Source organism: Prenolepis imparis, unplaced genomic scaffold, assembly GCF_030444845.1.
Source record: "Prenolepis imparis isolate NDT839.2.m4 unplaced genomic scaffold, iyPreImpa1.0 SCAF_2, whole genome shotgun sequence".
In the NCBI taxonomy this organism is placed as follows: Eukaryota; Metazoa; Arthropoda; class Insecta; order Hymenoptera; family Formicidae; genus Prenolepis; species Prenolepis imparis.
Genome location: NW_028141160.1, coordinates 8,150,217 through 8,176,141, shown reverse-complemented (window position 1 = coordinate 8,176,141; position 25,925 = coordinate 8,150,217). Strand labels below are relative to the sequence as shown.

At 36.5% G+C, this 25,925-nt stretch overlaps 2 protein-coding genes across 5 annotated transcripts in view; one reads left to right on the top strand and one right to left on the bottom strand.

Annotated features, from left to right (window-relative positions):
• Positions 1–25,925, bottom strand: part of Npf (neuropeptide F) — an 89,087-nt gene that overhangs the window by 50,294 nt on the left and 12,868 nt on the right. For both annotated transcript variants that reach the window (XR_014424829.1, XM_083032810.1), the window contains exons 5-6: positions 15,752–15,975; positions 15,605–15,646 (exon numbers count right to left, since the gene is read on the bottom strand). The gene's annotated coding sequence lies outside the window, so the exon portion shown is untranslated. The remainder of the gene's footprint in view (positions 1–15,604; positions 15,647–15,751; positions 15,976–25,925) is intronic.
• Positions 1,964–25,418, top strand: Flz (transmembrane serine protease filzig). 3 transcript variants are annotated; one of them, XM_083032799.1, is made up of 8 exons: positions 1,964–2,529; positions 10,201–10,288; positions 17,995–20,426; positions 21,040–21,499; positions 21,708–21,897; positions 22,281–22,546; positions 22,837–22,991; positions 23,538–25,418. In XM_083032799.1, the coding sequence occupies exons 1-8, from the start codon at positions 2,518–2,520 to the stop codon at positions 23,697–23,699; spliced, it is 3,765 nt and encodes a 1,254-aa protein (XP_082888925.1). In that variant the 5' UTR covers positions 1,964–2,517; the 3' UTR covers positions 23,700–25,418. The 3 variants fall into 3 exon arrangements, with proteins under 3 accessions (XP_082888925.1, XP_082888927.1, XP_082888928.1); XM_083032801.1 differs by lacking the exon at positions 1,964–2,529 and adding an exon at positions 8,337–8,467 and having other exon boundaries at positions 23,538–25,417; XM_083032802.1 differs by lacking the exon at positions 1,964–2,529 and having other exon boundaries at positions 10,235–10,288; positions 17,999–20,426; positions 23,538–25,417.

The following is a 25,925-nucleotide window of genomic DNA, read 5'->3' as shown; positions in this document are numbered from 1 at the left end:
AGAAAGATAAAAAAATTGCCAATTACGCGCGCAGGATAATTGATCCGCTAATTGATTTTACTGCAATATATGTTTATATATATATATAATTTTCATTCGATAATTCCATATTAATAAACGTGTATCATTATCGATAATGAGATAATGTACTTTAGGTGGACAGACTTTTATATATATACATACGTATACATATGTAAATAAAACAGGCGACAGACGCGCGTTACGGAAGTTGTATTTATCTCATAATACAACTCGTTACACACGAGGTCTATTGTAATTATCTTGTATCTGAAAGTAGGAACATTTAATGTTCAGTGAGGAAAACCACAGCCGCCGGAAATTGAACGTTTGTTATTAGCCGCTCTGATGAGATTTCTGCGCGCAACAAAAAAATAAGTTGTATTAAGTACCGAGGATTTGCATGTAGAAAGTTCAAAGATCAAGTGCTGCACTTTCACAAGATAAATTTGCAAGATAAATTTTAGTCGCGATAAAAAATTATTTTTCAAAAACTTATAGAAAGCTATATCTATTTAAGAATCTGTCAACTGCAATTTTTTTTCTCTCTGCGAAAAGTTTAGAACGATTGCAACAGAAAAGTTCAACAATATCCGATTTTGCATAAGTCCGTTGAAATTGATTAAAAATAAAATATTTATTTCAAATGTGAATTTTGTTTACTTCTACATTTTAATAAATGATGTAATTTTTCTTTTGTTTATATAATCAACCATTTAGATAATACTAATGTTATATTTAACTGCTTGCTCGCGAAAATGTGTGCGCTGGTAATTTTGTAATACGCCAGAAAAATTGCGCTTACATTACGAGTTGCTTTTCCGCTCTATATCTTCTTAATAAGGAAAACTTATTAATTCCCGTGAGAGTTACGACGGAGACGAAGCGCCATGGAATTTTTTTTCCAATATAATAAAGGAAACTCGTTTATCTCTTTCAAACTGCTGTACAAGGCAATGTGTACTATTATGCCTCTCTTCTAATTAGAATACGTAAAGTGCCATCACATGATTATACAGTAATATCAAATGTTATTGCATAGGAGTTGTCGTTCCATAAATTTGATTAAAAAAAAAACAACAAATGAATGAAATGAAAAAGTCTAATACAACTGACATCTCGACGATCATTGTTTCACAGATATTAATTTAGATCAATTAATTAGAACAAATGACTGGAATTTTGACTCTGTGTCGTCAGAAATGAATTTTCTGAAAAAACTCTAGATATAAAATTTATTTAATTGTTTCGAAAAAGCGTATTTAATTGGAATTTATCACTTGATAATTATTTTTAATACTGAAACAACTTGACATCAATTTGGGTGGCTCAAATTATTCCAATTTGCTACTCTCGTCATTAAACACAAACTTTTAATGACCAGCGACAAATGTGAACGTCATATAAAATACTGCGGGAGGTAAATCTACAATCTTATCGTGATTTTATCAGCTGACTATACGAACTCGTCACGTTTATATATTCGTGCGATTCTCATCAGCCGATTTCATCAAAGGCTCTTTCTTTCCTCGGGATGGATCGCCGACGAAGGAAGATGGATCGCGTCTCATTTTCACGATGGTATCGCCAGGCGTTTCCTGAATGGGCAGACAGAACCTGGAGCGGCCAAGAGCGGCCGCTGGATGAGTAGGACAGTGTGTCGCCGTCCTGCACGTTGGGCCCGTTCTTCTCCACGTGACCTGGCCACTGACCCACTTTGGTTTCTCCTGATTCCCTCTCTTTCTCCCCCCCCCTTGACGGAGTTCTCCCCTCGGTCCCCTTCACGCTGTTTTTCCACCTGTCCCCTCGACGGTCCCTGTCCACCACGGAGCGGTTCCCCCTTCCTCCTTTTCGATCGGGCTTCCGTCGAACGCGATGTTGCCTCCACCATAAACGACCTCCACCACCACCGATCCTCGTCGAAGGCGCCGCTTATGACTTAGCCATGCGACTCCAGCAGCACATGCCGTGGCAAGACGATCAGATAGATACCATCCCGTTGGCTGGCCGGATGGACAATCGTGCGGTACAGATTGGTGCGAGCGCGTAAGAGTCACAGAGAAGAGATCTCCAGGTTCGATCGGTTTCGGCGGCGACAATCAAGTCCTGACGTATCGTCGATATGACTGATAGTGGTCGACGATATTAGTGCAATAAACGCGCGAGCGCGAGACAAGGGAAGCTCGATAAGATCGGTATCGGTTCGTAATTCGATTTTATTCGCGGGAATAGAGCGTATGATTCGATCGGCGACGAGACGAGGGCAAGTTCAGTGAAGAAGTGCGGACGAAGATCAGTGACCTCGAGGAGGGAAGCCCGAGCGGAAGGGACGATCTAAATCTGACTGACAAGGGCAAGGTCGCGCTTCCTTTCTCTCTCTCTCTATCTCGCGGAAGGAAGCAGACCAGAAGAGCGGACTTGTCGTCTGCCTGGAATTAAAACGACGTTATGAGACGTGCTTAACGGGCCCTCTCTCGACGTGTTGCACCCCGAAGGTTAATGCGCTGCACGGTAAGTGGCTCGGACCTTAAGGGGGTTGTTTGATCGATGATGCGACTGGGCGAAATGGGCGTGAGATAATTTCCCTCGTGTCGCGTCGACACACGGGGAATCGCCGGAGTTGCTCCGTCTTCATGATGCATCGCATTCCTGACCCGCGAATTTTTAGCACTTTTGCATTTAGCGAGATGTGAATTGCAGAATTGAGTAATTTATTCCGAGTACCCCATACATAAATAATCAGGCAGGAATAAACACTCTAAATAAAAATTTTCTACGAGAGTATTCAATATCAGGCAGGAATCAGGAAGTACTCTAATGTAAGTAGAAAAAATTTTCTACGAGAGTATTCAATATCTATGTTTGTATCTGTGTTAAAAGATACAAAGATATTTTAGATTATTTTAAAAAATTGAGAAATTAAATTGCGCTTATTATTTATAATTGAATAAATATAAATATTTAATAAATATGAAGTCTCTCGGTGGAACAATTTGCAATATTTATGTTTTTGTGTATATTATGCTTTAATTCTGAATGTTTTCAAATTTTAATTATACAAATATATATCGTGTATCTCTTAGATATGCAATATATGTATTTGTCTGAATTTCTTCTAATCACAACGAAATTTTTAATTGTACTATTTATATACGTATATACGCGTCGTTAGTATAAAATTCAGAAAATAAATTTCTGTTGAATATTGAATATGACAGAAATTTGTTAACGATGTTTATTTATGCTCAATTTAATAAATTGAATTATGAGTTGAGAATTTAAACAGATTATTAAATAATAAATTTTATTAAATATATTGACAATTGATAATCAATATTTTACGCAATCCGTATACCTTAAATTTTTAAACAAAAATTAATTAATTTATATTCATTCCGAATTTAAATGCGATAAACGTATCATAGCATAATTGCTCATACACTCCAGTGAAGATTAATTACTTAATTATTTATTTATTTATGAAAACAGCTCGCGCAAAGAAACGTGATTCGCTATTTATGTCATCGGTTCGCCGTCGCAGATTCGTTCTAATCTCGTGGGAGAAAGTGCAACATCAGGTCATCTACGAAATTCAATATCGAATAAAAAGGAACGCGCGCGCAAGAGTCGGACTTTTTATCAAAGCCAAGACGTGATCGGAAATCGGCATAATCTCTCGGACGATAATCGAATCCGAGAAATAGCCGACGTTTAAAACAAAGCGTTTCCGATACACGTGGAAGACAATTGCATTGACGGCATGTGCTCCGTTGCACCGTGACATTTCGACCTCTCTTTTCCTCTCTATACCCCAAGCTCGCGCGTATCTTCGATCCCCTCGTTAGACGCCGAAAGTCGCGGGGAGATCTCCGATCTCCGCGGATGAAATCGATGACGCAAGTAACAGATATCGTCGACCTGACTCGTTGTATCGGACCTGCCCTCGTTCGCCAGCAGACGAGATGCAAGGCGAGACGCGCCGACCGTGAAGCCGCACACCTTGAGCCACGAGAAATCGGCATCGTGCGAATTAACGTGCACGCAGCCACCGTCACGCACATAACTGGCGAATCTTAAATACACCGTATGCCGTACATAACACAGTTATGTTTAATAGAAAAAAAATTTATCAGGCTGATAGGAAGGAAAGTAGTAAAGGATACGCGTGTATGTGTATCTGCGTTTTTTGCACTAGTTTTTACTAGTATATCAAGATGATAAATATTAAAAATATATTATATATACATGTGTTTCTGAATATTTTTAAAGATTAGATATATCTTTAAAAAAATATGTATATATAAATATTTTTAAGAATATCTAATCTTAAAATAAACATTGATACGTTCAGAAATAGTAGACACGTGTGTATGTGCTTTTTGCACTAGTTCTTACTAGTATATCAAGATTATAAATCTTAAAAATATATTGTATATATATATACATATATTTCTGAATCTTTCAATATTTTTAAAGATTATGTATATCTTAAAAAAATATATGTATATATAAATATTTTTAAGAATATCTAATCTTAAAATAAACATATTGAAACGTTCAGAAATAGTAGATACGTGTGTATGTGCTTTTTGCACTAGTTCTTACTAGTATATCAAGATTATAAATCTTAAAAATATATTGTATATATATACATATATTTCTGAATCTTTCAATATTTTTAAAGATTAGATATATCTTTAAAAAAAATATGTATATATAAATATTCTTAAGAATATTTAATCTTAAAATAAAAAATATTGAAACGATCAGAAATCGCCGAGAAAAGTAAACGATCGATTTTACGAGAGTAATAAGATCGATATGGGATATTTTCACTTTTAGACGCCTCCGTGTAATTCCGCTACTGTCTGGCGAGAAACTCAACAGGCGAAAGATCTCTCGCCGTTGACCCCTAACAGCTTCCAATGCACACATCCTTTACGCACGTGCACACCATGTCCGATCAGTGTACCTAAGTCAGGTATGCGGCGGCGGGTCTCGTAACGGTTGTCGACGGCTTCGACAGTTCGTTGTCGCTCTTTCCAATCATGTAGGTTCATTTGTGCATTTAACGCTTTTACGTTGACGCTCTTTTCATCCAGGTTTAACCAGTAGGAGAACATTTGCACGCGCAACACGTGGCGTCTTTTAAGATTACTTTCGACGCAAGCGGAAATTCTTTGGCAGATTTTACGGCAGGAAAAATAAAATACTATGAGATTGCAACATATAAATCACACTTACAGTTTCACAACATATTTCTCTTAACTTTCGTACTTCAAATATCTCAAAACTTTTTTTATCTCTCTTAATTTTAAAATAGATTTTATCATATCAAATTAATGTCGCATGAAGTATGTATATATGAAGAGAGAAAAATTATATCTTATTATTTCTTAAAAAAATATATTCAACAAATTATAGTTTAGAATTAAAAATAAAAAAATGTGGGATTATATATAAATAGATTTCAAAGAGTTTAAGTTGTTTTTAACAACTGGAAATATTTCAACTTAACCATCAAGCTTTGCTTATATGAAGTTTCATTAAAAACAGAAGTTTTGCGTCGACGAAATCTTTTTGCAATAGAATCACGCCACTAAACCGTAAACAGTTATTATAATAAATGTTCTTTCGTGCGATCGATATTGGCATATTAACATATAAACGTCACTTTCGATGTTTCGTACGAGGCTGTACGAAGATCCAAAGTCTTCCGTACTGAATCGAGCGCAGGAGGAATCGATCGGTCTCGCACGAACGATTGCACAAAATATTTTAAGCGATCGAGTGAAAGCAGAAGACCGTTTTCGCAATTGCATCCTAGGTCTAATTTCGCGCCGAAGGAAGTCTCTGCACGCGGACTTTTGTGTTCCATTCGAATAGCACGGATCTCCTACTTTCTCGGATTATTTCGCTAATCACCGTCGACTCGATAATCGACGCTCATGCGAAGAGAAAATGGAGGCCAAAGATGTTCCGACCTGTTGGATTAATTCAAATCGCGCCTGTCCGCGAGAAGTGAATCGCGGAAACGAGGTTGAGAGAAAAAAAAATCGTGCGAATATTTCTTCTCGAAGATCTCTCGTTCAAATGTATACATAAAAATTTTCAGTTCTTAGAAGAGCTAAATCTGACATATATAATATACATATATATGTGATTGTTAGCCTCCGACGTGAGACTTTAAATGAACACTTCAATGTACATTTCGGTGTCATCAATCATCTACATGTTTTGTATGATCGATCGCCGTTAGCAGCAGTCAATCATCGAGGAGATTCTTTGCAGGAATCCGCGACAGATTGTCGAGGACGAGGAAGCTACTGTCGAGCGCGAGGCAATCGGGTCACCCAGATCCAATAATCAAGACACGTCAAACTGAGCTTTCTCCGAGGTCCAATACACGAGTGTATATACATAATGCGTCCACGCATACACGCTACCGTGCAACACCCGGCATTTCCTCGACATTGACGGACGGCCAATGAACGCGGAAGAGGCTTCGATTCCTCTGACCTCGCCGAGGGTTGACCTCGAGATTGGCGCAGGATCTTCCCTGGCGAAGATCCTCTTGCGGCGAGCGTGGGATCTCTCATCGCATTTTCCGCGCGGACATTTTTCCGATTCGCCGATAGAGAAACAGAAAGAGAGAAAATTCCTCCAGCGAATGGTAAAGCACATCGAGAGAGGATGCGTTCGCCAAGTTTGATCACCGCGGCAGATAGTCATCCGGAAAGTAACGTTTCAGGGAAACGTAGCGAGAAAAAACGCGGAGCGACAAACGTATGAGCGATCTTAGAACAAGAAACGTCATATAATATTAATAATATTTATTATAAAAAAAAAGAAAGAAAAATTCTCGATGACAAACGGAAACGTGAAAACGCGAGAACGGAACACTCGCAACGAAAGTGACTTCGCGGCCGTGCTTAGGGCGAACGAAAGGATTGCATCTCTGTTAACAGCGGGACGTGTCGGTGTAACACACATTCTCACGACGTAATTTGTGTAATGTGTGTGTAACTATTACGCGACACAACGGCGTTATCGTGATTCCGTCGACCCTGAATCAAAGTAACTGTGCATAATGAAGCGGTGTACGTTAACGCTGTACTTAAATAGAGTGATTCATGATTATAAATTATGTTAATAGTTGTAGGGAGAGACATTGTTTATGTATGTAATATACGATCGTTTCGCGTTTTAAATTTTTTCGCATGCGAAAGTAAATTAAAATATATATATTTATTCATTCTCCTTCTCTCTAGAATTTCTACTATTATTCTCCTAATTTAACATATTAATTTATCGTTAAAAAATATTCTTCGATTATTAATTTGATCAATCGGTCTCGAAATATATATATTTTAAATGTCAAGCGGGATAATATTTAAAATGCGAATGCGTAATATAATTCCGGTACATTTAATTTAATTAACATAATATCCCAGCGTGTTTAATAAGATTAGCATAATTACGCTACATTTAATCGACATAATATAAATTTACCGAACGCTCCGTAGTTTTAGGTTAACAGGCGAGAGAGAGAATGGAACAACAGTTCATTTTAACGGATCGCATTAAAAATCAGAGCGGCACGAACGAACCATTTATATACGAAATCATTATCATAGTTTACGTCCAAGCGATCATTCGATAATCAAGCCATCGCGTATTTAAATCCCGCCATCGTTGCAATCGATCTCAATAAAAATTAATTTTAATATCGTATCCGAATATCTATATCTTCGCGTTCCTAAAAATCCAAGATTATTATTTTTAGAGTCTTGGAAACGAATAAAATTTAAAAAACCGAAGAGAAGAACTTCGAGAAAACGGAATCTCCGAGTTTCCAACTCTATCAAGACACTTAGACGAATGGCGACAGTCCGTAAGCTACATCGTACAGTAAATTTTAATGGGTTAACAAGGTCGTAAGTGAGAATGGGACAGAACAGCGGCGAATTGGTAAACTGGGTTACCAGTGCCTTGGTGAACCTGTGCGTTAAAGAGCGACCAGCTCGCCTGCCGTTCATTCTGGTCTCTTCGTTCGCGCTTCGTTCTCCGTTCTTTCTCTCTATCTCTCTCTCTCTCTCTCTCATCAAGGCCTCCCCGACGAAGATATCCCGGCGCGACGTTTACCTTCAGGTTCCACCGATATCTCCTCCCCGTTCCTCCTTCCGACTCGCCTTCGCGACTATCGTACGTATATACGTAAGGGGGCCCGTGTGACTGACTGTAACGGGATTCCGCGGGATACACGCATGCACAGCCAGCTCGTTGTCCAGTGCGAGCGACGCGCGTGTGAGCGTGAACCTTCCTCCGAGGTAGAAGAGAAATATGTACATAGGTCCAGGGCAATGTGCCCCTTTATTTCGCACGACTCGCGTGTGAAAGGTGCGTGCAACAGTGGAATTTTCGTGGAATTTTCAAGGGACTTTCAAAGGTAGACCTCGGCAAAAGCCGGCGGAAAGAAGATGTATATTTCTCCTTACGCGAGTGTTCGACGATATATTGTTATTTTGCCTTCGTTTTATTTATTCCTCTGTTTCTCCACTTCCTCTCTCTCTCTCTTTATTTCTCCTTAATCTCTCTTGTTATTTCTATATAGATTAAATTAACTACGCAGATATATATTTTTATAAATTGTATGACATACGCGGGAAAACCTTTTTTGACCTTTCGTTCTTTTTTGCAAAAATTATTAATAGAGCTACTCGCGCTTACATTTATTACTGGCGTTTTTTCTTCTTCGTATGTAAGCGTTGCACATACCTACGCGCACATTTATAAAAGAAGTATCAATCCATATTTGTGAAATATTGATTAATCCGTTGTATATATTCATCCATTGTAACCATTAAATTATATCAGCCGTTGTACTCGCCCGTTGTTTGTGAATCAATAATTGTAGAGTAAGATGCTAAAGTACGTACATAAACCAAGCGTATAATAAAACAATATATTGTGCAGTAATAAAATTATTTTTCACAAATTGTATATACGTATTTTTCATAAATCGTATTTCTCTTGAATATTGTATTATGTTAAATTTAATATAACTTTGATTTACAATTCCATTTGCTTTTGATTTAATAGAGTAATTAATCTTTATAATATTAAAATACTGTAACATAATATTTCATGAATGACAGTTATCTATTTATCATATTATTCAACTTCTTCTATTCATCATATTATTCAACTTCTTAATTAATTTTTATGAATAAGCTGCTACGATCTTCTCTCGAGTTGAATGAAATATTATTCAATGTACTTATACAGAGAAAGATATTGCCACGGAATTTAGATGATTATCACCTCGTAAGAAAAGATTGACTGAAAGAACATGTGGAGTAGAAACTCATTATATTACAATTTCCAGTTTTTCTGACATATACGTGCGAAAGGCTGATATTTCTGTACCGTTACAAAGGACAAATATGTACATCGATCTGGTAATGAGATCTAGGAAGTTACATCTGCTGAACGATTACCGTATGTTGAAATTAAACCTAAAAAGATGCGAGCTCTATTCAGTTTGATAAAAAAGTTGTCTTTATAAGCTGCTTACACTCAACGTAAAAGAAAAGTAATGCAAAAAAATAATAGAATAAATTTCTTATACCACAATGTGTACACGTGTGCTATGTATATGTACTATATACATAATATAAATAAATTTTAATTTAAGATATATATGTATATATCTTAAATTAAAATTTATTTATTACGAGAATAAAGAATAAAATTTTGGTTGAAACAATACTGAATTATTTTTATTCAATTGTTTTAATTGTTTAATGCATATTATGAGAGAAAATTTATGTCCATAAAGAAAATTGTAATTTATCTTCATTTTTTTCTCGTAAATATATATATAACACACACACACATACACATACACACATATCTTTTACGTCACCTTTTATGTCTCAAAGTTTGGTTTGAAACTAAAGAGCACTTTAAGATCATTGAAGTGGTGCCAAGGGCCGCCTTTATAAATAAATTAACGTTGACTTAAAGCAGAACTATCTTTAAGTTTAAAAAGATTTTTTTTTTAATTTTGTCTAATATTTCTCTTTCTGGTTAATATTTTGTATGATACAATTGATGTAAATCATTTAAGAGAGAAATGTCTTTTATTATTAATAAATAAATCGATCCTTTTCATTACAGATGACTGCTGGGAAAAGTGTCTGTCTGTTGTTCATCTTCCTCACTTTGACATGCGTCTTTTCTCATCCCTGGACGCCACAAAATGAAGGTAATTACAACAATTTGTATCTATATTATGCATTTATATATTTTTAAGCAAAGTATTTAGTCATATTTTTTAACTTTTTGCCAAGCAAATATTTTTTAATATTTAATTACTCCAAAAAATTGTATATTTGAAGAAAATAATTACACAAAACAGAGAATAAGCTTAACGTCAAAATAAAATGTTATTCATATATATCTTTTATATCTTTTCCTATTTTTTTCAAATAGGAAAAGATATTCTCTTCTCCGACAATAGATCTGTGTGCCTCTTAGAATGTGTGTATAGAAAACAGTAGATACATAAACGTAGAAATAAAGCAAACTTGAATTTCTACTTTTACAAATTGTGTTCCCGCTAATATATATTCTCGTTAATATGCATGCCAGTGCGCGCGGTTCGTGCCGCAAAATGATACGTTAAAGTCAGCAGTCATTACTGACACCAAATTCTACTTTCCGTCCTTCTTTGAGGAAAATGAACCACAAAGAGATGTCGTAGAGGAGGAAGCTTTTCGCCATTTTATTCCTGTCGCGCGTCGGACGTACGGACGAGGTGAAATTCGATTTTCTGCCGAGCTGCCGCGAATATCAATGTCTCTCGCATGCTGCTTTCGGTCCCTTCCGGCGAGAGGAAGGTCAAGGGTCGCCGGAGAAAAGCAACGTTACGCTGTTTCACGTTTTAACGAATCTTTTGCGGTTTTTTTTTTTTACGAATTTCTGACACGGCAAATATTGACACCGAATTCTACTTAAGGTTTTATACATCGCGTTGCGAAAGTCGCGCGAAAGACACTCCCGCAGGAGTTTGCTTGGTATCAATGAGATGCACGAAAATTTTAAGATACGTGTTTGAACGATGACAATATGTTCGGGCAATATCGTTATATCAAAATTTATAGATATCTCAAAATTGGACTGATGTTCTTCCGATCATAAATAATGTTGTCGATGCATTTACAGAGAATAAATTTTAATACGCGGTGATTATTTGAATAACCAAGGTGCAATACAATAAACAAATGGCAAATTAAACTTGGATATTAAATTTAAATATACATAGGGATATAACAAGACTTTGTTTCTCTCTGTTAATTTAAGCGACACTTTTTTAAGAGAAATTAATTTTATTTAATTTGACATAATTTAATTATAGCTCCAAGACATATTTAAAAATATTAGAATGTATTTAATTTTAATAGATCACGTTTAAATTTATTTAATTAAAATTTATTTAATATTAAATAATTGTGTGAAAAAAACTTGCGATAAACTACGATTTCACACCTTTGCAAAGAAAGCATTTATTTTAACTTTATTTCAAATAAAACTTACAGTTGTGAGAAATGGTAATTTTAGAATACTTTTGTATAATAAATTGACGGCGAAAATCGTCGTCTCTGTTGGAACATCGATTTTTCAATATTTTTCATAAGAGTCTAAGGAAGGATCGATCGTTCTCTCTCGACTCAATATTCTCGAAATTATTCCTGCGACAGCCGGTGCATACCGAATGTGCAATCGCATTTAAATGCACATTAGCGTATGTATGACAGCTTTGCCCTATATATCAGCAAACCTCACCTTTCTCCACTTTCGCGCGTTGATTTGTGTCAAGAGAATTTGCGACGTGTATAACATTTATAGTCTGCGACATTTACAGTTCTATAATAATTTATCCATACATCATCGAACTTGTATAGAATCCACATGCAGAAAGTCGAACACTTTCTCTGTGTACGATCAAAACTTTATGCACATAGAATTGAAATATCTAATATGAGATGCAGAATAACGGATCTTCTTAATCATAGAAACTTTTGTAAGATATTCGTATTGTTCTCTCGCTGCTTTCACCTTATCTCTGTTACAAAGCGCATCTCTTCTGCCAGAGAGGAGAAATATGCGTACCGTGGGAAATGCTTACGGAAGCAGAAAGTACGACACCGCAGGGGGTTAATTATTATTACCAGTGTCCCCTATGTATATTTTATTCGATGCAGCGCGGTGCTTCAATAAAATAAATGAGGAAAGCCGGTTGATGTATAACAGAAAATTGCACGTTATTTTTCTCGCGATTTTAATCTGCTGTAATATGCTTTCTCTAAAGTGCCCATTTTCACGCGCAATCAGATTATCAATCGAGATCAATAAATATCGTATTAGTATAATATCTTCTTCTCTTTAGAGAGAGAGAGAGAGAGAGAGAGAGAGCGTAAGAAGGGAAGGGATGAGAAAGATATGCGAGATATGATAATCTATATAATCTAAATAAGTCTACACGAAGTAGTTCGCATCTTGGAGGAGCAACGCGATGCTTTCGATTGAATTTAATAATTCACCAAGCTCGCGGTGAAGCTTTTGGGGACTGTGCATAATTAATGAGGTGTTTCCCGTTTTAAACGGGATTCCATTATACATGAAATCGCCAACGAGCGTTTAATGCTCGCGATTACGTCACGCGACCCCGCAATGATTAATCGAGTGCACTACGCACTTTATCCGTTTTCATATAAAAATTGCGTAGAGAGACTGGCGTCCACTAACTAAGTGGCGCGCCTTACGTGCTCCACAATGAGAATATAATCGCGCGCTTCCACAAGCGAATCACGTAGCCAACCCATATTTCGCGATATTGTGCACAATCCCGCGGTTAATCTAAATTGCAAATTGCCCACTTTTTTTCTCCGTCGCATAGAAAAGAAAGTTGAATAGCCTGCGGTCGCGCGGAGAACGCCGAGAAAAATGAGGGAGGTTCTTTTGCGCAAGAACATATTTTTGCATTTCAAAGCCACAATGTGTGTAGAGACAATAAACGTTTAACCCTTCAAGGTTCCAATTAGAATTAAAACTTTTTCAGTCTGTCTATAATTTGCATTCATTGTCACATATTGTCATTGCGTGTGTGTATCTTGCTTCAATATTATAAAATCATTATATTATTAATAATATTATATATTATAATTAATATAATATTATTAATTAATATTATAAAATTATTATAATATCATTATATTATTAATAATATTATATATTATAATTAATATAATATTATTAATTAATATTATAAAAAATTATTATAATATCATTATATTATATATATTACAAAATTATTATAATATTGTAATATTAAGAAGCTAATATTATTTTATTACTTTTTACATAGTCATAAAATTATAATTTTATATTATTTTCATTATTTCATAATTATTGCATTAATGCTTATTTTATATGCGTTTTTTCTTAACTATCTAATTAAAATATGGAAAGGACAGCTGACAAATTTCTATAGAAGACGAAAAGTTAGGACCCATCTTTCAGACGACTTTACGACAGGGATTTTACATTCTCTGGATATGTGGTATTTAGAAACGGCGGGAATGCGGTATACTAATGATGATAAACACGACGTGTGGACTGGTAGAATAAGACGCGAGAATCCGCGCATAGGAAAAATCTGGAACGCAAGTCGTGGAGGATCCAGACAAGCATCGCGGACGGATCGCGGAGTAGGTCATTATATATCGGTAGTGTGTGTAGAATGCACGTGTAGCAAAGCCTACATGCTTGCTCGTCTATGCTTTGGTCAACTAAGCGTAACCGGAAAAGATAACCTCGTACAAGCACACGCGGACGTGCGAGAAGCGGGAAGCGAGAAGCGGTGTTTTTTCGCCACATTAATTTGATATCGTCGATGATTCATATTTTCTCTCGCGTACGAGAGCCAGGGTAAGGATATTACCTACACCTAATCAATATGTCAGCGACGTTTACGAACGGAAGACGCTATAAAGACATAATTTGTCGAAGGAACAAGCCTTCCTCTCTTTCTCTTCTCTCGACAAACAAATCAGCGAGTGTTTGACGGGAAATTATGTTTGTACGGTTCTCGCTTCGCTCGATAAGATAAACGACGCTTCCGTGTATTTTTGGCCGACGCGAAAACGGGTATTTCACTACTCTCCGCTATACGGAATACATATCGCAATCGATAAATCTTCGATACGATATTCTTCGATTTCTCTTCGAGGGTAAGCTGAAATTAGGGCAGCGCTTCGAACGTGAACGCGACGCTCTTCGACAACCCAAATACCAAACGGAGCGATCTTAGGAGTCATACGATGCTATGTGTCCGCAGAATAATAATGATTCATTTTATAAAACTTTTTTTATTGCTTTTTAAGAAATCGTTCAAAATTCTCTAATATTAAAAATTATCTAATATTATGCGTAATAAATAAATGGCCGAATTTTTATAGAACAATTGTGTAAGCTTCTCTTCATCTAATGTTCAGTGAATTTTAACCCTTCCTCAAGCTTTAGAAATCAAAATTTCGAAGTGCATTTTTTATATAACTTTCTCTCGATTTTTTTTGCCAATAAAAGAAATATAAAGAAAGTTTTGTCTCAATAAATTATATTACAAATTCAAGATGAATAAAGGCTAATAAGAGCCAAGGCCAACAATCTTATTATAAAATACTTTTCTATTTAAATTGAGAATATAAATTGAGAACAATATAAATAAAGAAGTGAGAATTGAGAATATAAATTGAAAACAATTGAAAAATAAGAATTGAAAAATAAGAATTGAGAATATAAATTGAGAACAATCCTTTTCTAAAAACGATATGTAAAGTCGATACTCGCATATATCGAAGTTTATTGCTTTGCGATGCTCATTGGCTGTCAAGATTCGCGTTGTGTGTTATATTCGTAGCATCGAGAGGCTGTCATCGCGAGGATTAGCAGTTTGATAGTTTGTTCAAAATAAAACTAAATAAAATAATGATATTAGTTTTAAATAATGATATTAGTTTTAAATAATATATTATAATATTTTAAACTCGATTAATATTTTTGACAGTTATCAGCTGATTTCTGTCAAAAAATATTAATCGCGGATAAAGTATTATAATATATTATTTAAAACTAATATCATTATTTTATTTAATTTAATTTTGAACAAACTATCAAACTGCTAACCCTCGCGATGACAGCCTCTCGATGCTATGAATATAACGCACAGTACGAATCGAAACAGTCAATCAGCATCACGGAAAAGATGCAACAATACTTGCGAGAATCAACTTAATATGCCTTCTTTATAGAAAGGGATGTTATAATACATTTTAAATTCAATTAATAATTTTGACAATTACTGCTGATTTTTGTCAAAAATTAATCGCGAATAAAATATTAGATAACAAATTATTTAAAATGTTACTATTTTAATATTTTCAACATATTATATGTATACACCTCTATATTACCGCTATGATATATAGAAATATTATAAAATAAACAATTTTTCACTCACCGATACGTACAATAGCGGAGTTGTAGTACACAGCACAGTGATCTGAAAACAAAATATTCAAATTATGTATATATACATATGTATGTGTGGAATATTTCATAAACAATTATTTAAGCAGTTTAGAAAGAATATTTTTATTTTGCATACCTCACAGTTGTCCCGATGTCGCCCGATGCCTCCCTCGGCCTCCTCCTCCTCTTTTGGTCCTTCGTAGACTCACGACACTCGCGAAAACACGAATAATTACGATTGTCCGACACTTTATACGGCACTCCCGACACGCGAAAGTTTACACGGCACTCCCGACGCGCGATACTTTACACGGCACTTCCGACACGACGCGTGAATCGCACTGTGTATCGCAATACTACCTGTAACAAATAAAATACATACATATATTAGAATAATCTTATTATTTCGCATTATAATACAATATAAATATGTAAGCTAGAATTAACGATATATCCACGGATCGCAACACATTCGCGCGCGCGAAAACAGATTAAGTTGGGTTAGGTTGGCAAGAGATTTTACATCGAATTTTTCGCGAAATATGCATTTCGAACAATTACGACTACATATTAACATTGAAATTATGATATGTGATTGATAAATATTACAATACAAAGGTTAGAAATCGTTTCTAACGATTATGCTTACTAATTAATCACAGCGGGACGCAGCTCGAACTGCCTGATACTCGCGGCGTTTCGGTAATGGCCGAAGCTACAAACATCGGCAACTTCATTCTAATAGCGCGCGCGCGATACTATATATACGTGACTTAATATTAATAATTAATTAAAACTCGAAGGAGATTCGTTCGAAAAGATATAGCTTTAGAAAGAAAAAATATTAATCGAGAATAAGATATATTATAACATATTATTTACAACATATTACTATTTTATAACTTTTACCATATTATTATTTTAAAATTTAATTAGCAAATTATAACATACACAATATAAATATAAATAGGTAAGCTAGAATATTTAATTAGCAAATTTTATTAATATTTTTTGACAGAAAAATCAGCTGATTAAGAAACATTGAGAGAGAGAATGTCTCTTTCTCCGCAATAATATTTTCTCTCTCGTATTCATATAGAAATGTTTTCGAGATGTCTTGTGTATTTGAAGCTTGATTATTGTAAAAAATAATTAATTTGTTGTATAATAATTAATTTGGATAATTTGTCAGTGTATCTACCGAGCAATCACAACGTCTGATTAATGTCTTATGTTACTACTGAAAAAAAATTAATTAAAGCTCTACATGACATATATGATTAAAGCGTCAGTTGATTAAAGCTTTAATTTACTAATTAATGTTTAAAATAATGTTATAAAAATTAAAATAATATAATATGTATTAAATAATAGGTTATATAATACTTTAAACTCGATTAATATTTTTGACAGTTTTCAGCTGATTTCTGTCATAAAATATTAATTGAGAATAAGGTATTATAACATATTATTTACAACATATAACTATTTTATAATTTTTACCATATTATTATTTTAAAATTTAATTAGCAAATTATAACATAATACACAATATAAATATAAATATGTAAGCTAGAATATTTAATTAACAAATTTTCGCTTTATTAATATTTTTTGACAGAAATTAGCTGATTAAAGCGTTAATTTGCTAATTAATTTTGAAAATAATGTTTTAAATAATATATTATAATATATATATATTTTTTGAACTCGATTAATATTTTTGACAGTTATCAGCTGATTTCTGTCAAAAAATATTAATCAAGGATAAGGTATATATTTTAAAACTTTATTAATATTTTTTGACAGAAATCAGCTGATTAAAGCGTTAATTAGCAAATTAATTTTTAAAATAATATGTTATAAAAATTAAAATAATATAATATGTTTTAAATAATATGTTATAATACTTTAAACTCGATTAATATTTTTGATAGTTATCAGCTAATTTCTGTCAAAAAATATTAATCGAAAATAAGGTATTATAACATATTATTTACAACATATTACTATTTTAATTTTTATAATATATTTTTATTTTAAAATTTAATTAGTAAATTAACGCTTTAATGAACTGATTTCTGTAAAAAAATATGAATCGAGTTTAAATAAACTTTATATTATTTTTTTATACAAAACCGAAGAATGGCGCGCGCTTAGGTTGTTCTAGTTTAAATAGAAAAATATCTTATATAGAATATATTTAATATAAAGTATTTAAATTGAGAATATAAATTGAGAACAATTTAAATAAAGAAATATTTTATAACAAGCTTGATGCACCTAATTTCTGCTCTTATAATTAAAACATAAATATTTAAATGCGAATGGAGGGGAAAATTGTTTTAAAATTGACTTTTTACTCGGATTATTTTCCAGGCAGAAAGCTGTTTGGCGGCTATACGATAGTGCCAAAGACGTGCCGGCCGTCCTTGCCGTCGCGTATCAAATCGAACGAGCCGCCGATATGCATGTTCAATTACGAATGCACCCGGCGCAAAGGCGAGGTCGTCGGCGCCTGCATGGACGGTTTCCTATTCGGCGCGTGCTGTCAATTACCGCCGAAAAGCTCAATAAACGACAATGGGGATCAACCGTCCGGCACCGAGGAGCTCCTTCAGCTTCATCAGCTCGATCATGTGCCCGACATACCCATCTTACTGAATCCAGACGGCACGCCGCTCGGCATGTCTATCCCGCTCAACAACAATGAGCCTACGAAGATCGACGACAGACCAATCAGTGTCTTGAGTTATCCGGATGGAGGCGAGACTACGTATACGAAAATCTCTAGTTCGAACCAGGGTTCCTCATCGACCCTATTCTTGCCTGGTATGGAAAACAACGCCGAAAAGACGCAGCTGGTCGAGCAACCGGACGTCAGTCATTTGGCCGACAAGTTTCCAGCTCTTCTGGGTCAGCAAGATATCATTGATGACTTGAGACTGCCTGGGCTGTTGACACATTCGGATTCTAATAACGATATTCAGGATCACCAGGATCCTTCGGCGGCGAATCCGGTCACCACGTTGCTGAGTCCGGATCAGATCCTGCAAATAGCGGATCCGGTCGATCAGCTTCCGTCGCTATTCTCTCATGGACTGAGTAAGAACAATCACAGCGATCCAGAGACGATACTGTTGAATGAGAATGGCACGATACTCGAGGAGACGAATAATCCGGACGAGATCTTCCGACCGTCCACCGAAACGTCGATCGATGAAAGGATCACGCAGAGTGAAAGTACGTCGGATATCTGGATCAAGTTTCCGGAGCAGCAGCCTGCTTCTTCCACAGTGGAATTGACGTCTACGTCGCAGCTTCCAAAATCGACGGCATCCGTGATAACGAAGGCACCCACGATGACACCAACGATGTATACGAACGCGCAGAAACTTACGAGCGACATACTTAGTACGCAACTGACCATGGAGAGCACATTCGAGAAGGTGAGCACGGTCGAGAAGAAGATGTCTACGAAAGAAGCGACGACGTTCGAAGCTACTACGCCGATGAGTGTCTCTAGCGTGAAAGAAGAGCTGGTGAAGGTACCGACGATTATATACGATCTGCCATCGGGCAATAAAAAGAAGGACGACGTTCTCGACAAGGAGGAGATCGCCATCAATCATATAATCTCTATTCTGAACGACACCACGCCGAAATCGGATATATCGGTGACTGTCCCAGCGAATTCCTCGCCTGTTCAGGCCTGGGTGAGCATCGACGAGACCTCGAAGCCCTCCCATCACGTGAAGGTCAGTTCTTCGAACTATCGACCTACGACCCTCGCGCCTTCGACATTCCCATATGTCTATTACAAACCCAGCTCCCTTCACCCCTCCAAACTTTCCTCGACGTACTACAACTACGAGCTCGTTCCCACGGAGACGACCTATACGTCACAGTATTCGACCTCCGGAAGCCCGTACGTCTCGCGTCCGGCTGCGCAAACTACCTATTCTGGCGCTTCCAGCAGCAGTTTCGCCGGAAGCAGGCCTACGACGAACCCTCCGGCGCCGACAGTGATAGTTCTCGGTCCACTCGGCACGGAATTTACCACGAAAACCACTCAGAAACCTGTTACGAGGAAGCCCTCGGGCGCGACCGTCCAGCCGATTTCAACTCCGATCAAAACTACGCCTCTCAGACCTACGTTAATCAATACCAAGAAGCCCACTGTGTCCACGACCATAACTCATAACATCAACACCGTCATCTCCAACGCCGCTACGAACAACGTGGTATCCACCAGCTACATCAGCGTCAATCTGAAGGACGGCACCAGCGCGACGCCGACGGTCGACGTCAGCACCGAGGCGGGTTTCGTTACGAAACCCGGGGTCACGAAGCAGCGGCCGAGCACGAAAAAGCCGGTGATCTGGACCACCGTGTCCTCGTGGTCGAACAAGCCGGTGTTCAACCTGAAACCGTCGACGCCCAGCTTCAGCTGGTCGGTCGAAAATCTAACCCCGGTCAGTACCCTGATATTCAAGGACACCACGAACGACGATACCGAATACATGAAGGGTACCACGACGACCGTACCGTGCGACGACGAGACCGCGGCCCCGGACGATCTCATCAACTTCCCGCCGGTGCGGAATCCGAATCTCAACATCTCCGCGCCGATCTCGCAGCAGGAGAAGCCGACGATTGTCGAGATATACAACAAGACTAGGTATCCGGAGATCGAGCTGATCAGCGAGAACGATATCCCGACCCCCACATTCCTCGAGGACGCCGTCCTGACGGACAAGGTGGACGCTTTCGTCAACAAGCTCGTTGAGTCGCTGCAGGGTAACTTCCAGGTAACGATGAGAGATAACCCGTTTACCCAAGCAAGAGTTTTACTCGCTGTTTGACGAAGTTCCGGATCGCTTCGGGTTTTACGAACGACAGTTTAACTTTCAAGCGCTTTGAGCGCTTATTTTCCCCATCTCTCTCTATCTCTCTCGCGCGTTCGATCAATGTAATTTACATGAAAGTTTTTATCATTTACGTACACAGAAATTGAAACATTAGGAATTTATTTGTTATATTAAAAATTTTTATTTATTTAATTTAATTATATAATTAAAAATTTAATTAAACATTTAATATTTTAATAAATATTCAATATTTAATTTAATATATTTAATTTTATAATTTGTCACTACTATTTGTAAATTTTTCCGCTCTTTGAATTTTTTTCATATTAAAAACAATATTTTATCTTTGAATATTAAAGTCTTGATATTGTATTCGTGTTTTTCCAATTATTTATTTACACAAATTTAATATAAAAAATATAACACAAAATATTGTATGATATTTAAAACAGATAACATATAAAGCAACGACGTAAAAAAAAAATGGATATTTTATTTCCAACAACATAGAGAGAGATATCAGAGTTAATTTTTTTTCCAATTGTTTTTTTAGAGCCTAAAAGAGGTGGTCTACAGTGGAAATGGCACCACGGCAGCTTCGGTAGCACCTTCTACTTCTAGCGTAACAAGAAGACCGATTAACGGAAGCGTTACGACAAGGAGACCCACGCGAAAACCCACGACCAAACCGACGTCCTTATCGGCGACGACGGGGCCGACGAAGAGGCCAGTCGCGACCACGAAGAGGCCCACTCGTACCACTCAGAAACCGACGTCGGCCGAGAAACCAACGCGTCCGAAAACGACCACCTCGAGGCCCAAACCAACTACGTCGCAGAATATTACGACCAAGAAACCTCAGGTAACGACGAAGCGTCCGAAACCGACCAGAAAACCCACGACTACACCGTCCAGCAGCACCGAGACGATTCTGCCCGAAGAACAAGCTCTAACTTTGTTGAACACGACCGAGAGCAGCGACACGGAAACGAACCAACCGGAATTTCGGACTCGTAAGTGAGCAGTCGACAGTTCCAAAGTTTCTGTAAAATTTTCTACGATAAAAATAAATTCGCGAGAATCTCACTATTATTTTCTTCATTAAATCTTACAATTTTGTCATTTGAATTTCTTGCAAAAATGCGCGAAGTTTTGTTGTATTAATCATAATTATCACGATTATCATATTATTATATCTAACGATTTGTGTCGCATTGACAGGATGTGGCTTCAGGCCTCTGGTCTCCAGAGCAGGAAAGATAGTCGGGGGAAAGGGTGCGCAATTTGGAGAATGGCCGTGGCAGGTGTTGGTTCGCGAGGCGACCTGGCTCGGTTTGTTTACGAAAAACAAGTGCGGAGGTGTGCTTATCACTGACAAATATGTGATTACAGCAGCTCATTGCCAACCAGGGTAAGTCGTGCAAAACGTTACCGGAAATTCGGCAAACGAGACAAATATTTAATTCATTTATTTTAAATACGCAGCATTAATCCTTTATATTTATATAGGATAATAATTTTCATCTTTTATTTTATATATATATAATAATTTATATATTATATAATAATTAATTATAATATATATATATATATATATATATACATATATTATAAACATTATATATATAAATATATATATTATTTTTCCCTAATAAAATGATTAAATAAGTATTCAGATTTATTTTAAAAAATGGTATTAGACTAAAATAGTCTCACAAGAGAAAATTTGCATATATGCGTTAAAAATAAAGAAGATTCAAGTGTCGCCGTTATATCTCTCTTGCTATATCGCAGCTTCCTGGCTTCCCTAGTCGCGGTATTCGGCGAGTTTGACATTTCGGGCGAGTTGGAGACGAAGCGCAGCGTAACGAAGAATGTTCGCCGCGTCATCGTGAATCGCGGATACGATCCTGCGACATTCGAGAATGACCTGGCGCTTCTCGAGCTGGAGTCGCCGGTGCAATTTGACGAGCACATCGTGCCAATTTGCATGCCCGAGGAGGGCACCGACTTTACCGGACGGATGGCCACGGTCACGGGCTGGGGTCGGCTCAAATACAGTAAGTATCGATTTTTCTTCGCCTGATTTATAAATCGCGAGTGCACCAACTCGTATGTGTGTGTATATGTATATGCGAGTCATGTGGCAAATTTCCCGCAAGACTAGAAAGTACAAAATGGAACAGGTTACCGTGACGAGAGCGGAGTAAAACAACTTTCACGATGACTCTCGCATGGCCTCCTACGCGCCCGAATTCTGCTCGCGATTCTGTTACGATTTTCCTCTCTCGCGTTTCCTCGATTCGCCGTCAAGACCTTACTTATAACGGTATCGGTTACGTTTCGACAGATGGTGGCGTTCCGTCGGTGCTACAAGAGGTCCAGGTGCCCATAATGGAGAACGCGGTCTGCCAGGAGATGTTCCAAACGGGCGGACATTCGAAATTGATCTTGGAGAGCTTCCTCTGTGCCGGATACGCGAACGGCCAGAAGGATTCCTGCGAGGTAATCTTATTGCGGAATTTATCTCGCTTCTCCCCGTACTCTATTAAATTAATTAATATTCCAGTTATCAGCGGTGCCCCCTTGATCTCACGGCAAATATAACACTACATTGCATGTAGTCCGCGTAACAGTAATTTCATTTATGCTCTGTCTTTTTATTTGTTTATGTAGATTTTACTTTTCGTTTGTAGAGAGAAATGTCAAACACGAGTCAAACATTTTAATGATCAAAACTTTTATCAGCGCTACTTTTTTTATCCCATTCATAAATAACACGTTTATTCTATCGATTTTGAAAATTTCACGTGTTACGATATTCTCACTTAATAATTTTAAATTTTATTAATTATTTTAACCTTTATTTATTTTTATTATTATTTTATTCTAGATTTTTTGAAGTGGATTCTTTAATATTTTGATGATTAATTAATATTCCTTCAGCTTGCTGTCAACTATAATAAATAATTATCTCTCATCCTGCAAAATTAATGTCGACAATAGGTTGTCAAGCACACAATATAGATAGCGGTTAATGATTTTGCTCAGGGTGACAGCGGCGGTCCGCTGGTGATGGAACGACCGGACGGCAGATGGTTTCTGGTTGGGACCGTTTCTCACGGTATAAAATGCGCGTCTCCGTATCTACCGGGTGTGTACATGAGGACGACCTACTTCAAACCCTGGCTGCACAGCATTACCGGAGTCTGAGGAAACTCGACCATTATCATCACGTCCTCGTGTGATTACGTGTATGAGCGGCACCCGATGCCATTCTGTATAAATGTACAAAGGAAGCCTAATTTATTTCCCCTCGGAATAGAGCGTACGAAGCTCAGTTAAGTAATATAATCCGCGAAAAAGTAACCGGACCTGAAATATCGGAATGTCGTCTCGATATCTGCATAATAACGAGAGACGCTCTCTCATCTTCTACGCATTTTATAACATATTTTCCATTAGCGCGCAGCGGAAATAATACTTGTATAAGTTTTGTTTTACGTCGAGCAGGTTTCATTATGCAAGCAACAGAGGAAGAGAGAAAGAAAGAAAGAGAGAGAGAGAGAGAGAGAGAGAGAGAGAACGGAAAATAAATCACGACTCTCGAATTATTTAAATTTCGAAATAGCATTCTGTGCAAAATATTGTCCGCGGCGAGACACTGCACGATCAGCGTCCGACGTTGCATTTATGCGCATCAATGTTTAAACTCGTCCTTATGTGTCACACAGAGTATTCGCAGAGTTGGTTTCGCAGCAGATTCAGATGTCCAAAACGGCAGCCCTGAACCATTATTACTCTCGGCACGATAACATTGTACATTTATTTGATATTCTCCTTCTTACGATCGAAGAAACGAATGCAAATAATTCACGATTCGCGCCATTCTCTACATAGCTCCTTTAGTTAATTCGGAGGTGACTTTTTCTCTCAACAGAAATATTTAGCTCCTTAAAAAAATCCTTAATATTTTCGAACTTAGGTATTATTTAATCTTGAACGCACATTTTTCATTAAGAAAATATCGACTTTGGAGTAAATTGGCATTGGTTAAAAAACTCTCATCACCACGCATGCAAATTTAATTAAATTACTTTGCACGTATGATTGCACGAATAAATTTCAAACCCCATATATATTTTTCATCAGATTTTACATCTTTGTCTCTGCTGGAAAAGCGCAATCTCCGTTCCGTGAATATTCGCGTAGGCCGGCTCCGCGATACGTACATAAGTACATACATAAAGATGAGCTCCAAGCCTTATTTATTTCGTTGTTAGATGTTATTTATTAAATACATTTTTATACGATAACAACATATACGGCTGTTTTATTCACCATCAACACTCCGTATACGGAAATAAAAGGCATCATCGGGGATATTTTGATATCACATGTCATGCGTATATTGCACGTCACAATCCTTCTTAAGAAAGGTGATTCTACCATTAAAAATAGCGGCAAATACTTTCCAAATCGATCGAACTTTTAATATCCTCCTCATTATTATATACGAACAACGTCATCGCGGTAATAATGTCACTTCTGGTGACAACGTTGTTTCCGGTGTTTCCCAGAACTTTTCTTATCGATTGATTTGAAAGCACGATTAAAATCTTCAAACTATAGCTCACAAATATTTATTTTCGGCATTTTGTAATGTTCGTTTTATATGACAAAAACCGAAAATTTTACAGAATTAAAATGTCAGCGATTTTGCATAAATTTACGCATTATTTTAATCGTATGCTTATATGATAAATGAGAAGATTATATAGTATAACATTGTGATAGCGTGATGGAACGAAATGTCATATGGCTTGATAAAGGAAATCTCTTTGAACGTAAATTTCTCTTGTTAAAAATATTCATAAAGCCTTATGCAAAACCTACATTCGAGTATTCGAAAATAGAAAAAGTTTCTACAGTTATCAATATTACGTTACAACTGTTATCAATTTTTCTCGTAAAATTTGCGAGTTAAAAAACTACGAAATGACGCATACACGCTTGTAGAAAATAAAATGCATTTGTTCATTGTGCATCGTTGCATTAAAAAGATTATATAATATATATAATTTAAATACCGAACTTAAATGAGATTACAAATTGATAAAACTGAATCAAGAAGAAATAAATTTGTTTTTCGCATATAAATTTAAAAATAACAATTTTTTCTAGAAATTATTAAAAATCTCTTATCAAAAAATTATTTAATATATGAAAACAAAAGTTCAGATGAAAAAACTATATAATTGTTTGAAATAATCAAATCAATTTTTCATTACTCTTTTAGACGAAAATTTAACTCTTTGTAAATGTGTCGACGCGTGTAAACGACTGTGCTGTATTTTCGTCCAGTAGAAAAAGACAAGCTTAGGTCAGACAAACCATTGAATGGTGGCGTGACATAACTGACTCCGGGGGAAAACAAAT